At 33.1% G+C, this 17,805-nt stretch overlaps 1 protein-coding gene across 21 annotated transcripts in view; it reads left to right on the top strand.

The window, feature by feature from the left end:
* The window catches only part of LOC129754341 (potassium channel subfamily T member 2), a 605,891-nt gene that overhangs the window by 529,392 nt on the left and 58,694 nt on the right, over nucleotides 1-17,805 (top strand). For 11 of the 21 annotated variants that reach the window (XM_055750331.1, XM_055750344.1, XM_055750340.1 and 8 more), the window contains 6 exons: nucleotides 709-876; nucleotides 10,536-10,641; nucleotides 10,708-10,923; nucleotides 11,121-11,284; nucleotides 11,352-11,730; nucleotides 11,908-12,120. In XM_055750331.1, coding sequence (XP_055606306.1) covers nucleotides 709-876; nucleotides 10,536-10,641; nucleotides 10,708-10,923; nucleotides 11,121-11,284; nucleotides 11,352-11,730; nucleotides 11,908-12,120 — 1,246 coding nt within the window. The remainder of the gene's footprint in view (nucleotides 1-708; nucleotides 877-10,535; nucleotides 10,642-10,707; nucleotides 10,924-11,120; nucleotides 11,285-11,351; nucleotides 11,731-11,907; nucleotides 12,121-17,805) is intronic. The other 10 variants (XM_055750342.1, XM_055750333.1, XM_055750330.1 and 7 more) reach the window with 5 other exon arrangements.

Below are 17,805 nucleotides of genomic sequence, written 5' to 3'. Positions count from 1 at the left end.
CACCAACTAAACCAATAATCCTTTTGCCAGTCGTTAGAACTGAAGCTCCTTCCTGTATTAACTCACGAAATTATAACCCCGTTCCCATATAGTAATGTGAATGATATCATCATTTAACCCTCCTATGTTGTTCGGAATCCATTAGAGGTGGAGTTGCATCTTTGCATCGCATCGTGTGTAAATAAAACTTTATCTCATCGTCAGTGCAAACGGGATGCATTCCAAGGTATCCATCTGTATCTACATCCTCACGATCCGTCCTTATTACCTGGTTATTGAATCAAGCGCATCGGGAAATCCAATAATATATGTTCATCCTTACTAGCAGCATAAAATAAATATTTCCACCTTTTCGCCGATACTCGTGTGCTTCTAGATAGTTTTATTTTACCAATCAAACTTATTCGTGATCACGAATTTACACTGGAACACGATTTGTTGGAAAACCTTTGCACTTATTTTTTCTCTTTTTCGTTTACATCCCACTTTCAAAATAAAAACCAAAACCAAAAAAAAATCCAAACCGGGCGCCCTGCATGTGTACCACCTACTTGTGTATCTTTCCTTCTACCACTTCTACTGAATGAACTGAATCCACGACCATCAACCACACGGGCTGCGTGTTGCTAATCGTTTGGATGGAATGGAACAATTCCTTTCACACGATTCAAACCGAATGAATGAATGAATGAACGTGGAAAAAAACAGTGCCGAGTTTGGCAGTGCTGCCGATCTTTCGCTGCTGCAAATGTATTCGCACGCCCTGATGAGCCGCTCCTCGACCGGCGATACCCGGGACTCTTCCGGCAACTCCAATTCCACCAAAACCACCACCCACTCACCACCACCCCCTGCATGGCAAACCGATTGTACGCGGTAAGTGAATGGCGCGTGCCGAACTACGACAAACCACGTCTTGTCTATTGTTTTGGTTGATTCATAGTTAGTCGTTAATGCGGACCTTAAAATGACATTTGCCGGTCGTTTGATGTATTTAAGTGTTTCCCTGTTAAGTTTTGCTTGAGTTAGATTTGAAAAGTGTAAATAAGTGTGTTAAGATTATTTTCCGTTAAACTTTTTTAGGTGTTTTTCCTGTAAAGTCAGCTGCCAGTTGGTGTAACTCGAATGCGCTACTTGTCATAAGGGAACATTCAAATATTACGTAACGCGTTAAGGGGGGGATGGGGGTCTTTAACAGCTTGACAGCAACGCTGAACACTTTAACTTTTTATCTCATGATATAAAAAACATTTATTAGGGGATTTGAATTAAATAGTTATCTTCTAAATAGCTACTAACTAAGTTATGTATATAATCGTCACCATTTCAAATTAAGCGGCTCAAGTTTAATCAGATCTCCGGTTTAAAACTTGCTACAGCTCTGGTCCTCGAATTTTTTGTGGCATATTTATTTCGATTTATTTATGTTTTTGGATTGAAATTTGATATTTTCATATATTTCTCTATTCGAATATCAGAATTCAAGATTCAATTTTTATCAGAATTCTTCGACTACATTAAACATTCGATACAGTTAGTATCTACTTTTTTCCAACACTTCATTCTATATACATATACACGTTTCTTTTTTTAAACTCAAAATTAAGTACTTTTGGTTCAAAACAGCACTTCGGTGGCAGCCCCCAACTTTGAGTTTGACTGGGCCATCCCAAAACTAAGTTCTGACAAGCATACTTAAAACTAAGTTTGACAACCGAATTCCAATTTGAAGTTTTCGTGTGCGTTTATTCGAAGCTACCCGAAATGCGGTTTGGCAAAAATGGCATGAATAGGATTAGTTTTGAGTTCGCAGTTTGAACTCCGTTTTGAACTATTCCAAAGAGGGAAAATTGTAATTAACTTTAAGTTCATAGAATCGAACTATGTTTTGAACCTCGATCAAACTTAATTTTGAATTTGAATAAAGGAGCGTGTATGTAAAATATATGTATAATACAGGGTGACGAAGTCCCAATGCTTTTTAAAAATGCCTCATAATCCGTAACTCTGCCTCATAATCCGTCAAATCGGAAAATCTGAATAAATTTTCAACATTCAATGGAACCATGACAACAACGTCTAAAGAAAATAAATCAAGATTGGATCTTAATTCGCTCGAAAAACGGACGAAGTCACCCTGAGAAGAATGTCAGTTTTGCGAAAAGTTCACCAACACTCTCAACGTTGTTGTCAAAACATTAAACAGCTGTTTGTGGCTGAAAGCAAAACAGTTGAAATAATTAACGGGAAAATGACTATTGCCGCGATTTTGAACCTCTAAGCCAAGAAAAATCGTACTATCTGCTGTCCAGTGCAATCCGGACACGAAAAAAGGCAATCCGGATGTGAAGAACCGAGTGAAGAAATCCAGAAAGGAGAACAAAATGACAGCTGCATGTAAACATTGCGCTCGTTCTTACGCACACCTACGCGTGTGGAATAACTCGAAAACCGAAAGTCGTTTTTTTATTTGGACGGATCCAGAGCCAAATCCGGAATAAAAAAAAAGCCATAAGATTGTTACACTCGCTAGACATGCGAAAATTTCATAATTACGGCTGAGATCGCTATTTTTGAAAGATTGTGATAAAAAAATACGCCTTTCACTAATGGTGTAAAAAGGGGTAAAGGTTAGGAAATGAGTGCTCGGGTTGGCGAGACTAACGCTGGCGTGGGAACGCGTGAGACGAATGTGGGGGACAAAACTATGACACAAATATGACAAAAAGTTGGCAATAAAATGACAAATCATGACAAATGTGGTAAAAATATGACAAAATTATGACAAATATCACTGAAATTTACAATAAAATGAAATTATATTTACTAAAACAACTCTGTCGAAAATATGACAAATGTGATAAAAATATGACAATATTTTAGCAAAAATATGACAAAAGTGACAAAATCATGGCAAAAATATGACAAATGTCGAAAACAATTGACAAAAATATGACAAATATAACAAAACTATGACAAGCGTGATAAAAATATGACAATAAATTGACAAAATCGTGATATGAAGTTGTGGTAAAAATCCGACAAACTTATATATATATATATATATATATATATATATATATATATATATATATATATATATATATATATATATATATATATATATATATATATATATATAAATTTGAAATCAAAATAACGAAATTCCTACTATGTCGTCAAACCATGTAAAAATGTGACAAGGTGATTAAATATAACAAATGTGGTATCTTCCAGATTGTTGTCATTTTTTACCACATTTTTCATTTTATTGCCAATTTTTTGTGATAATTTTGTCATAATAATAAGATTTATGTCATGATGTTGTCTTATTTTCATCACAAAGTCATATGTTCGCGAAAGGTTTCTTGATTTTTAATCATTTTATTGTAAAATTGGAGTCATATTTATCAGATTTTGTTCAAATTTTGTATTTTTGATGTCATGTTTTGTCATTGTATTGTTAAAATTTTGCTATATTTTTGTGTTATTTTTTCATATTTTTATTTTTATTATTTCATATTTGTCTCATTTGTCTGATATTTATCATATTTTTTTATGTTTTGTCATTTTATTGTCAATTTTTTGTTTAATTTATGACATAACTGACATGACTGCTGGTTTTTAACTTCCAACTTGTGAGTAAAATTCCTGTAAAAGTTGGTAGTTTAAATTTTTTTAATTTTTTTAAGTTTGTTTTGAACGATTACACAAGGCACTAAAATTTACCTTTTTCCTTGGTGCAAAAAACTTAAGAGCTAATTTTGACTAATTTCAGGGCGCTGTTTCCAAATATTTAATCAGTTTTTTTTTCTAACAGCTCTTGTTTTCGAAATAAATTTGGAAAACCCATAAATTCATTCAATCAATTTGTGCACTTTTTTGACAAATCTGTAGAACGATACAAAGATTTTGACTCAATAAACAACCACGAGTTATTTTGACTTCAGAGGAAAAAGTTGTAGAAGCTCAATAAAGAAATTCTGCAAAATACGGGATTTTTGACGAAAATTTTAAGAACCAAATCGAATACAAGATATTTCTTAAATCATAAGTCAAATCGTTTTGCAGTCTTATACAAAGTCCTTTAATGAATCGAAATCTACAATATTATATACGCAAAGACTTTCTTCAAAGAAGCAGAAATAGTTGTAGTGTTAAATTTCTGATAAATCTAGAAATTATTTTTCTCAAAGCGTTGTACCTCAGAAACTAGAATATCTAGGCGAAATCTTAATCCTTGATTTAATTGAGGATAATAAATAGATTCAAAACATTTTTTTGTTTTGCTTGTAGGTTTGTTAGTTCATCAGTCTTCAATGATTGATTATTCTGAAATTCGATGAATTTTGAATTTTCCACACGCCATTTCACCTAGCTGAGCTGATAGAATAAATCTGATAAATGATTTGAATTGATCGGTAATTTTCGTGTATAGAATCAAAATCAGATTAAGCCTCTGCTACACAGTACAGATTCAGTAAAATAAATGAAATTCGTGTTCAAGAAAACCTCTTGAATCAAGTGAAATATGTCGTTTTCTATTATCAAACCTAAAATCAATAAGTGCAATAATTTTAAATTTGAATAAATTAAATCCTAGATATAAATGTATCACGTTGTCTCTGATGGAACCATTATATTTATTGAAGGTAAATATCGCTAATTTTTACACCATTGAAAAACTGGAACTTCTTACTTATATTTGAGCCCAAATTTGAAATAATCCATCGGGGGGTCTAAAACAATTGATTTTTTTTGGATATAATAACCTTTTTAGTTTTTTTTTAAATTCAAAATCATACTTATCACTGTGAAAACGTTGGTCTTACCTACAGCGTTTATTTACCTCAATATGCCAATAGCATGATTTAATAGAAAATATCTCTGGCTACAACTTTGTTGAAAACATCAAAGTGATCCAAATTGAGAGAAATAGTATTCTACCAACTTAGTTGTTGATTGTAGAATGTATAAATATTCAGGATGGTTTATTTATATTGAAAAATCAATCTTTTACGTGAATTTTGTCAGGATAATCTGAAGTAAAGAGTATTTATGGGGTTTTATTATTCCGGAACAAATATCTAATTCATGTTTTGTCACTCCGATTTTTCCAAAAATCCCGAAGGAGGGAATCCAACAAAGCTTTTTTGTTTAAAATACCATTAAACAAAAAATTTATAAGTTCTTTGAAAATTCAATCAGTTGAAAGTGCGAAAGCCAAACTTTATAAGACCAAACCCACTTGGCGTTATGGCGTTATTTCAAAGTAGTCGAAGATTCCTTTGAATTCAGCTACAGTCACTGTACTGCTACTGTAGCTGAATTCAAAGGAATCTTCGACTACTTTGAAATAATAGTTTCATTCAGCTAAGAGGTTCTTCAAACCTTTGATTATTAGTTATGGCGTTGCTATTTTGGTCGGTATTTTAGATGTTTTAATTGGATGCGTTATGGTTACATGTTTTAAGGAGCAAATGTTCTGAAGAGGTTATTAGCCCAGGGTCCCTACCTCGCAATAGGGCTGCCTTCCTTAAAACAAGAAAATGGGATCAAGTATACTTATTCTCACCTGTAGATATAATCCTCTTTTGATGACGATCTTAATATAATTGCTACGGATGATTTCTATGAAAAAAAAAATATAAGAAAGATATATATTGAGATTGCTTTAAAAATAACATCATAACATTCGGCCAACCGAATATTCGGTACATCTCTAGATAAAATTTATTTTTGGTTTCATATATCATATTCTACCATCCTTGTGGCAAACGTGTCTAAGGTTTAACAATCGATTAACAGTGAAAAGTATGAAAACTTTTAGAAATCATCACAAAGGATGAAGGTTTTCAAAAACATATTCGTTCATGAAGTCCTCACACTAAATTAGCTTAAAATATAAATTACAAAATGTAAAAGCTGGAGGCATTTTTTTCATAATAAAATCCCCCAGATAGTCTTCAGATTACCTTGAAAAAAAATTTAAGTATACAAATGATTTTTTATGTAAATAAACCATTCTGAAAATTTAAACACTCTAGAATCAATAACTAAGTTGGTAGAATATTATTTCTGGTCTTGGTACAATAGCGATGAGAAGTTTTATTAGATTTTTCAAATGAAATCATTCTGATTTTCTTTAGAATTGTATAACTTTGATGTCTTCAACACAGTTGTAGCCAGAGATATTTCCTATTAGATCATGTTAATGAGATATTGAATTGGATCACGTAAAAGGACGAGCGTTTTCACCGAGATAAGTATAATTTTGACTTTGAAAAAAACATTAAAAAGGTTTCAAAAAATTTTAAAAAAAAAATTTAAAGTTTGTTCTAGACTCCCCGATGGATTACTTCAAATTTGGCCACAAATGGAAGCGAAAAGTCTCAGCTCTCGATTGCTGCAACAATTAGCGATGCTAATTTTCGAAAAATAAAGTTTTCTTCCAGAGACACCGTGGTATACTAGTGTATTATGCACATAGATGGCACATGTCGCGCCCAGAAATTAAAGTCGATGCACTTTTTCATTGGATGAATTTCAAAATTCAATTGACATATCTCGTCATAAAGATTTGCACTTGTGAACATTACATTAAGTACAAGGTAGTTTCACTGAAAATGTTATCAATTTCCATCCATACATTCAAAAGTTAATCACAAAACAAAATGTTGCATTTTTTGTCGAATACACTCCTTGAAACCGACATTACAATATGAAAAACTATGATAGATTGACGATCACCAAAGTTTGAGTATCAAAATTGTTCATAAAATATTTACTAATTCACAGAACAGCTTTAAAAAAAACGGCATCTGAAACATCATGATGCGGTGAATGCAACTACAGGTGAAATTATTATTCATTGATTGAAGTTATTTTAATGGCCTTAAAACATCATAAAATGTTTAAAAAGGAAAAAAAAAATAAACAAAATAAAATTTTAAAATCGCACTCTAAAGCCTCAAAAATTAAAAAAAAAATCGACAGTTATTATTTGACAAGACGATTTTAATCATCCCTTGTGTTTTTTAAAAATTAGGTTGGAATTTCAAAAACAGGTTCAACGAAAAAATATATTAAGTTTCAAAATCCGTTGAAATTCATGTTTAGAAGGTGTTCTGGTATTTGCCTGAGCTATTCCTCTTGCCTGCTTATGATTTTTCTAATAAGTTAAAAATAGATTTCTTTTAACATAGTAATGTAATAAAGGGTGATTCGGTCAAAATTTGGTTAATATCAACTCCACGTATTTCTTTCAATTTTGCATTTAAAAAACCTATCCACCCCTCATTTTGAAGGTGTGTGTGTGTGTAGAATGTTGCTCCTAATTGAATTTTGAAATTCACTCTTCAGTTGTCAAAATGCCATCCAAGGAAGAAGAGCAGCGTATCAAAATTTTGCTCACGCATCGCGAGAATCCGAGCTACTCGCACGCAAAGCTGGCAAAATCGCTAAAAGTTGCCAAATCAACCGTTACAAATGTAATTAAAGTGTTTGGGGAAGGTTTGTCGACAGCCAGCAAGTCTGGATCGGGGGGAAATCGAAAACCGGAAGCCGCTGAGACGACAAAGAGAGTTGCCGGTAGTTTCAAGCGAAACCCTAAGCTCTCTCTCCGAGATGCCGCAAATAAGCTGGGTGTATCGTCTACAACCGTGCATCGAGCCAAAAAACGAGCCGGACTATCGACTTACAAGAAGGTAGTGACTCCAAATCGCGATGATAAACAAAATACGACGGCCAAAGCGCGATCCCGGAGGCTGTACACGACGATGCTGACGAAGTTTGACTGCGTGCTAATGGACGACGAAACCTACGTCAAAGTCGACTACAAGCAGCTTCCGGGACAGGAGTTTTATACGGCAAAAGGAAGGGGAAAGGTAGCAGATATTTTCAAGCACATGAAACTGTCAAAGTTCGCGAAGAAATATCTGGTTTGGCAAGCCATCTGCCATCTGTACCTGTGGCTTGAAAAGCAGCATTTTCATAGCTTCCGGGACTGTCAACCAAGAAATTTACGTGGAAGAGTGTTTGAATAAACGTCTGCTGCCTTTCTTGAAGAAACACGGTTGTTCCGTACTGTTTTGGCCGGATTTGGCATCTTGCCATTACGGTAAAAAGGCCATGGAGTGGTACGCCGCCAACAACGTGAAGGTGGTTCCCAAGGACAAGAACCCTTCCATCACGCCAGAGCTCCGCCCAATTGAGAAATACTGGGCTATTGTCAAGCGGAACCTAAAGAAGACTAAAAAACTGCTAAGGACGAGCAGCAGTTCAAGGCAAACTGGCTTTCTGCGGCGAAGAAGGTGGACAAGGCTGTACAAAATCTGATGGCAGGGGTTAAGCGTAAGGCCCGGCAATTCGGATTTGGAAAAGCGGAAGCCTAACTGAATATTTTTCCTGAATTTTATACTAATTAAACTTTCATTAAAATTTTACCGATTTACACGCGTTTTCCCTTGACCAAATTTTGACCGTATCACCCTTTAAATGATTTAACAAGAAATGAAATAATTCTACGAGAAATCATTTAATGATAATGCATTTCAAATATTTTGTCTATGTCTGGACACTGCGTATTGCTAAAACTTCACCAAAATTGACACCAATGTAATGGCACAAAAATATGGCAAAATTACGCATATCATTAGCGCAAGTCTTGTGAGTATGGGTTTTAAATTTTTGAACATTCTATGAAGCGATTCATAAATTTCGAAAAAACTGTATAAAAAATTTCCATGACCGAACAGCATTATTCAAAGTTTAATAGAGGACCAAAATATTTTTTTAAAATTCTTTTCTCCTGCTTACCTTTTGAGGATGCTATAGAGACTGAAAAATGAAAGTTTAAAGTTGAAACCATGTTTAAATTTGACTTTTTTCTTGTCCGGTCATAGACAGATCGCATTTTTATTTTTATTTTCATAATGTTTTGTTTGAACATCCGTTTTTTTTTATCTAATATCAACTGTAGTCGAAAGATAACCAATCAACGATGACGTTTCCAGCAAACATTTTTGTAAGTATATTTCGCAACAAACTTTGATATACGTTTATATACATTATGGAATCATCACAAAACTCTAAAAACATACATATTTTTAATTTCTGGCTTAAGCGATAAGAATCATACAAATTAGGCGATATTCAAAATGTTATTCGCACATCCTAAAAGTATGCAAGAAAGCTTAATTTTTGCTCTTAATGCATGAAAACCGTTGCCAGCAACAATAATTCTTGCATCTATCATTGGAAAATTTTCCCAAATGAATCATCTGATTTTTAGTAATCTGGTTGCACTGTTTATCGTAGAGAGATCAACAAGGTTGTTTTCTCATTTGAAATCCACGTGGGAGAGCAAATTTGCAAATATGGCGGACTTTTTATCATATCCGATTTATACCGACTTTAAGTGACTATTTTTACGATCGTTTACTTATTTGTTAGGAATTGCGATTCACATTGACATTATTAACGACTTGAGCTATCATTTTTTATGCGATTTTATGTTTGCCGGGATTTAGGTGCCATTTACATTTTACAAGCTGTAAAAAAATTGATCACAATACGAATGCAAATTTTAGGCGATACTCTCCGTACTACTAGGCAAAAGCTTTCGATGCCTATCATTGGTTTGCTTTTGAAGATTGGATTACCATATTTCAAACACCATATCAGGCTGTTATTTATTTTATTTTTATTGTGTTGATTCTTCTTTCGAAAAATCAATGTTGTACGGCCATAGACAAGTTTCCCCTACATTACTATTAGATTGAATGAATTCACAAGTATTAATTTTGGAGCTGATTGTAGAATATGGGTAAGATTCGGATCCTTTTCAAACTATGTTTTTAATTCATTCTGTCAAAGGCGTAGCAATCGGCTGGAAATGTTTTCAGAATTCGATAAACTGATTTTTTTTTTAATTTATAAGTAAAATACAAGCCAACAAAACAATGTATCAAGTAAAATATTTTACTTTACTTATTTTACTGTTTTACTTATTTTTCGCGAAAACAATTTTTAGAGAGGATGAGTTTTTTTAAGTACCTTTATATTACACGAAATTTAAGGAAACGTAAATTACTTTTTAAGTCGTGTACTTAGAATTGAACCATGTTGTCATTTATATGAAATATACCTCTGAGGTTTCATATTTCTCCTAAGATGATCCACCTAACCATATAAACAAGCGCAGAACAAATGAACTTGAAAGCTTTGCTTCGTTCCTACAAACTAGTTAATTTAGAATAGAAAACAGTTTGTTTGCTTTTGAAGATTCTAGATGTGTTCAAAGTTTGATGGTTTTGTAATGTTACCTAGATAGAAAAAGCCGCCGATGCGCTTCCAGCAACACTAATGATGATAGAAAATCGTTGCCGCCAGAACTCAGATGACTACAACTGACACAAATCGTTGGCAGCTACAAACAAAAATAGAATGAAATTTTGCTCGCACAACCTTATGATTCATATCTGGATCACATTCCCTCAAATAGTATTTTCCGTTTTTACTCTCTCTCGTTACAGAATCGTCAAAGGTTTCCCTCCGGTTTCACCGTTCATCGGAGTCAGCCCAACGCTCTGCTTCCTGCTGAAGGAAAAGAAACCACTCTGTTGCCTGCAACTTGCTCAAGTAAGTTTCAATCTTCGATTTGGTTTAGGAACTATTCTAAACCAACTATAAATCGATCTTCGGCAGGTCTGTGAACACTGTAGTTACCGAAACGCCAAAGAATACCAGTGGCAGAACAAAACCATCATCCTAGCGGCGGATTACGCTTCCAATGGCATCTACAATTTCATCATCCCGCTGCGGGCCCACTTCCGGTCGAAAACTTCGCTGAACCCGATCATCTTGTTGCTGGAGCGAAGACCGGACATTGCTTTCCTGGATGCCATCTCGTACTTCCCACTGGTAACGAATTAGAGAGGGCTTTCGTTTGATTCTGACTTCGGTTGAGATCTTCTCATCTTTTGTAGTAGAAGGTTCTTTGGATGTTGAAGGGTTCTGAGTTTGGTAATCGGGTTGTTTTCTCTTTGCTCGTTTCGGTTCTTTTTTTTTCTCGTTTCTCTCTTGCTCTCTGAATTTTTGCTTCTCGAAAAAAAAACTAGGTTTATTGGATGCTGGGCTCCATAGACTGCCTAGACGATCTGCTTCGGGCTGGGATAACGCTGGCCGAAAATGTCGTGGTTGTGAACAAAGAACTGTCCAATTCGGCCGAAGAAGACACCCTCGCAGATTGCAACACGATCGTAGCCGTGCAAACGATGTTCAAGTATGCTCTCTCTTAAGGTTTGTATACCGTAGCTAGCCATAGATTGACACTGGGTTTTGTCCCGCAGATTCTTCCCAAGTATCCGTAGCATCACCGAATTGTCGCAGAGTTCGAATATGAGGTTTATGCAATTTCGGGCTCACGACAAATACGCGCTACATTTGAGTAAGATGGAAAAGGTAACTAGTCTTCCCGTTGAAGCACTAATTGCGTCTGCACGATCGAACACTTCTGTTGACACTTTTGATGATCTCCAACAGCGAGAGAAGGAGCGTGGGTCGCACATTTCATACATGTTCCGACTGCCGTTTGCTGCCGGTAATGTCTTCAGTGCCTCGATGCTAGACACTCTGCTGTATCAGGCATTCGTCAAGGACTACGTCATCACTTTCGTACGTCTGCTATTGGGCATTGATCAGGCCCCCGGAAGTGGCTTCCTGACCTCGGTAAGTGTGTTTTGCCCCCTTACTCTGTCTCTCTGTCTCTTTTCCGCTCTTTTTTCTTTCCGTCTCCGTCTCCGTCTCTCTCTTTCTATCTACCTATCTATCCATCTATCTATCGCTATCGTAGTTAGACTCTTCTATCAGTAGCAATACCCATATTTGACCCCTTCAAAAACACAGATGAAAATCACCAAGGATGACATGTGGATCCGAACCTACGGACGACTGTATCAGAAGCTCTGTTCGACGACCTGCGAGATCCCGATCGGCATCTACCGGACTCAGGACACCAGCGGCTCGGAAGCGTCACATGTGAGTAACTCACCCGTCGCCGAAAAATGGCGTCCATTTGGATCTTTCGGGATTAGACATTGTGTGCGGTTGCGACCAACGGTGAGTCCTCAAAACCTTCGTCTCTCAAACAGCTTAAATCTAGAATCATCCGAATCGATGATTTTACAAAACAATCAACATTCAGCTAATCGGCAACAAGGCTGCCATTCATTATACTTGAGCCTTTCGTTCCTCTTTTTTATTCCAAACTTTTTCTGCAATTTTTAAACTCTTCCACCTCTCTTCTTTACAAAGATCTGTTTTTTTATTCGTTCTTATAAACTTTTGATTTTTAATTTGAATCGATTTTCTACTTGTACTCTCCCTAATCTTCAAACCCCTATTTCGCATTCACTACACTTAATCAATAATCTATCTTCCAATCTTACTCAAATGTTTCGACTTCTTCTCCTTAAACAACTTCTGCTACTGTTTTGATTCCACTTTACTACTACAAACTACTCTCTAAGATTACTACTACTAAGTACTACTACTCATGACTTAAGTTTGGCTTCGTTTCGTTTCACTTTCAAAACCTTTCTATCAGCTCTCGATCAAACAAGCTTTCTATCTCAATTATTACCATATTCACCAAAAAAAAAAACAATAACAAAAATCAACGCTTTCCCATCATACCCCACCCAGGAAGAAAATATAACTTTCAATACTGTTGAAGTTGTCCACCATAAAAAAAAAAACATCCAATTAGCCGGAAGGTGTGTTCTGATAAACTTGGAAGGTTTTTAAAAATTGAAAACAGCACCGAACGAAAAAAAAAACCAAAAAATGACAATGAAATACTCGAAGCTGAGATATGAAAAACCCTTACTAAACCTAAAAAGAGTAGATAATAAAATCTAGAAATGACTCGGCAATAACTCAAAAATGACTCCGAGACCACCCAAAATATGTCCCGAAAATGAGCAGGAAATAAACTAAAATTATACCATAAATGGTCTCAAAATCCTTGCAAATTAATTAAAAATCACCCAAAACTGATCCAAAAATAACATAAAATGATGAAATTGGTACAAAAATAAAAAAGACGCAGGAAATCTTGAAAAACGAAAAAAATGATTGAAATTGGGAAGAAATTTAAAAAAAAATCTATTTAAAAAGTTTTCAAAGAATTACTCAATCTATCAGACATGAATTACTTACAAATGGGTGGAAAAATCGAATCTTGAGATAACAATAAACTAAGAAAATTCCAAGTTTGAGAAAAAAATTTATATTAAATGAATCAAAGATTAATCGCAAAGATTAATTGAAAACTAAATAAATATAAAATAAATTAATGACATAAAATAAAGCAAGGTAACGTTTGCAATAGCTCTTATCCGCTCTTGAGTGGTTCGTAACTTTTTTCGGATCCAAATAAAACAATTTCTTTGGGACCCCTAAATGAATTCTTAAGACTTTTAATAATTTTTTGTGGACGGACCCTGAACGCCCAGGAAAAAACTCAATAATCAGACCGAGTGACAATAAAAACGCTAAATCTTCCTTGTTGCATAATCGAGATTTACAAAACTCATAGTTTTGAAAACCTCGTAATTCAAATATGTATCTCAGACAACATTCAGCTACAACACTTCAGTTTTCCGTTATTTAAAGTCTGAGAAAGAAATCCAAAAAACTTGCTTCGGTAAAATATTGTAGATCAGCCGCGGAATGCTCAGAAAAATTTACTTCGTGTCCAAGAAAGCTGAAGTTAAAAGCTATACGTTGAACATAAGGATATAAGATGTTCTTTGATTTTTTAAGATCATGTCCACAAAAAATTTAAAAAATGGTGTGAAAACCGTACTTTTCAATCAATCAACTGTCAAAATTCGTTAACTTACACCAGATAAACTTTTACAAATGAATTGCAAAGTTGATGTAATTTATCATTTTTTTTTCGCAATTCGAAACACAGATTTTTTGATGAATTTCTAAGGTCCTTCCGAACTTTTTGTTATTATGCAATATCTCAGATTTTCTTGCGCTTAAATTTAAACTTTGCATTGGATTTTGAGTATATTCACGCAAGATTTTCGCAAAAAAATCCAATTCTTCAGAAAGGAAATTTCATACCAATTCTTACAAATATCAAATGTTCTAGAAAAATTTGCCAAATAAAACAAAACAACAATGCTGATATCTCAACAAATAAAAAAGCAGTTTTTCGAGTTATTGAACATTGTTTGAAAATTTCACAAAATGTTATTTGAATATCTTTTTTGTCACTTGAAAATGAGTCACACATGAACAAATAATAATAAAAATACTTATCCCAATATGTTAATCGTTAGAGTAGAATGTGAACTTCATAATGCCACATTTTTAAGGCACTATTAAATTCTCATTTTTTTAAGAAAAAGTTTTCCAAAATGTATGTTTAGGGTTTTATTGACCCCAGAGTCCAAAAAAATCTATATTTATTCTGAATGGATCGTGATCATTCGTTAACCTGAAATTACTAATGTTGATCCAATATTTATCTGTTAAAAAATACTTAAAATACAGTATTTATTTAAAAACTAGAAAATTGCGCCTTTAAGTATGCAATGGCTCTGTGATAGAAGACAAACTTTTAGAATTCTCTTTGTCTTATTCTTAAAAACTGTTAATGAGAACTAATAGGGCAAAAATAGTCAACGGACCTTTTATCTTTGGATTTTGCTAGATTTTCGTCTAGGGTCAGGGCATCCTGAATTAAGGATCAAGTCTTCTTCAGTAAAGGATCAAGTCACTTTTAATTTAAGATTATCACTTTTTTTCGTCTCACTAGAATGCTTCTAGTTTATCTATGAAAATAAGAAAAGGGGATCAAGTATCCATATTCTCCCCTATTGTATATTTTTCAAAGTTAACTGATATTATTTCCTTTTATTGACAATTAATAGAACTCAATTATGTGTCTCGGTTTATTATTAATCATCTTCCGAAAAAAAAATCCACTGGTCTACATGCATACGTTAAAAACAAATCCAAATAAAATTGTAAATTATTTAAAATGATTTTAAATTGGTTCGAGGACAAATAAGATTTTTGGTTTTGACTATTCTTAAGCTTCAATTTTTGCTAGCATGACAAACAGCTTAGCAATTCATGAATAAAGTTGTAACCATTTCTTCAGCAGACTTTGCTTGATAGAGATTTTAAAAATGTCATGAAATGTTTTTTTTTGCAAAATACCCTGGCTATGCAAAGTAGTTTTTGAGATTTATAATTCTCATCCTACGGTAACACAGCTTTCAAATAAGCAGACAAAAACGCTAAAATGAAAAAAATATTTTATTGAAAATCTTATCTGGGGTACAAGTTAGGTACTGCAAGAATCAAGAAATATTTTTCATCCAAATTTATATTTTTTCCGTGTTTTCCCAAACCAGTTTCAATACAAAATTAAAACTCGTTGCGCTTATTGAGGAATTGATCGATCGCCTAAAAAATTTTATTGCAATTTCTGGCAGCAAAAACAACCAAAAAAAGTTATGGGAGGTGTAAAAATTTAAGAATTTGAAATTTCAATACAAAGCTTGCTGCGAAAAACTGCAATGTGATTTTCATTTAAGTTGTACCTATTGCAAAAGTGTTTGAAATGTATGCTTTGTAGTGAAGAAAATCTAAAATAAAACAAAAAAAATTCTCATAAACTTTGACACGAAAAATTTCAAAGATGAACATTTAATGTACAAAATAACAAAATTCAAATTAAAAAAAAAAACAGAAAAATATTATAAAACACATCAAAACGGTCCTTAAAGAGAATTCTCACCGCAAATAATAAAAAAAAAATCGGATATGAACATCCACTCAATATCCCACAAAAAAAGCTAAAATAGGAATAACAAAGTTGAACAAATAAAAAAATATAAAAGCACAATATTCAAACCAACATTTGGGGTAGATTAGACTACTGGAAGAGTTCAAGCTAACAAACTTGAGTTTTTTTTATCAAATTCTGGGATATTTGGACACCACTAAATTTTTCTTCAAGTTAAAAAAAATGACAAATATTTCACCCCAAGAACATATTCTGGTAGGTGTTATGAAAAAAAAAATGAATAGCTTAAACAGTGGATTTTTAATCGGCGATAAGAGGCAATTCATTTTTTTTTATCGTTAGTTGAGCCTTCAGAAGCTCATTTTAAAAACTTATTATCTTTTTTATCATAATTTTATTTGAAATGGGGCTTGAGATGTATTATTTTTTCATAACTAGAGCTTTGAGAAAAACGAAAAAGGCAAGAAATCAGACGATAGAGACTAATGTTCTTGGTTAAAAATTTTTTTCAACCAAATGTTTCATAATAATTCAAATTTAATGCTCATTGCGTGATCCTTTTCCGTGGTTCTATCTGGCACACATATGGCTTGGGATTTTGTACAAGGCCTCAAAATCTTAGCGTATAGCTTGTAAGATTTCCAGAAGTTGCCTAATTTGGGCTACTCTAGTGTCTTCATTAACAAACTTTCTATAGAACGAAGTCCTTGAAATTATTATTCCTTTTATCTTATCGAAGCAACTAAACATCTTAAATATTTGGAACGACTTTTAAATGCTTTAACGAATAAGTTTTTTTAAATTTTGAATTATTAAAATAATATTCACGCGATCGCCCAAATAAAATTCAAACAAAACTGAAGTTCGCAATGTTGCAAACGTTATCCGCCTTTATGGGCCTATTTGGGACAAGGCACTAAATTTTTTAAAATAAATGAATCCATTTTTTCAGCAAATCACTTTATTTGTTAAATTTCTCACCTTCTTAAGCAAATTACTTGAGTGATAATGTTAAGATTAAACGTTGATTTATCTCATGTAACTAAAAATAAAATTTCGTCACGTCCCAACAATTTTCAAAACCCTGTTCCAATAAATGCGTTGTGACTTCACGAAACTGAATCGCTATAAAATAGAATTTAATCAAATTATCTAAAATTCAAAAAAAGCTTTTTGTTGGTTGTAATAAATTGATAATTTTTCAAATTTTTATGAATTTTGCTCCGATAGGAGAGTAGAAAAGTACGGTTGTGTAAAAAAAAAATGGAAAAGAGGAAATAGTGGCGCGTTGTGACGTCACGACTTCAATCGCTGATATTTCAATAACGATAAGTTGAAAGAAAAAAAACTTTTGATTTCAGCATTTAATGTTGAACTTACAGGAATGATTATTTTAATAGTGCGAAATAAAGCGAGGAATTTTTATACAATTTTCAAAAAAATGTTTTGCAATCGTTGTGACGTCACGTTGGAAAGTGTCATATATGATTTAAAATAGTTTAAAATAAGGTAAAATAATAAAAAATTGATCCAAAATGAATCGTAAATGAATAAAAATGACTGAAAACTAATTCAAGGACCGCAGATAAAAAAAAGTCAAAAATAAATCAAAAATTTAGAAAAATGATTTTAGTATTTGAATATTTAAGTATTAAATCAAAATTAGATATAAGAAAAACCTAACAAAACTAAAAACTAAATGATCGGGAAATCTCTAGAAAAATTATGACAAAAGTTGATTGAATGAATTAAAATTAATTCAAAACATTCATCCAAAATTATTTAAAAGTAAATGAAAAGTTATCGAAAGTAAAACAAAAATTATCAAAAAAATGAAACTTATGGCTATTATAAATGAAATAAAAATGCAACAAGAAAAATAGTAGAAATAAAATACAATTAAAAAAAATTACATATTGAATCCAAAATCCATATAAAATTATTCGAAAGCCATTTGAAATTAACCAAAA

This window comes from Uranotaenia lowii, chromosome 3 (genome assembly GCF_029784155.1).
Source record: "Uranotaenia lowii strain MFRU-FL chromosome 3, ASM2978415v1, whole genome shotgun sequence".
NCBI classification, from domain to species: Eukaryota; Metazoa; Arthropoda; class Insecta; order Diptera; family Culicidae; genus Uranotaenia; species Uranotaenia lowii.
This window is presented reverse-complemented; position numbering and strand designations above follow the sequence as displayed.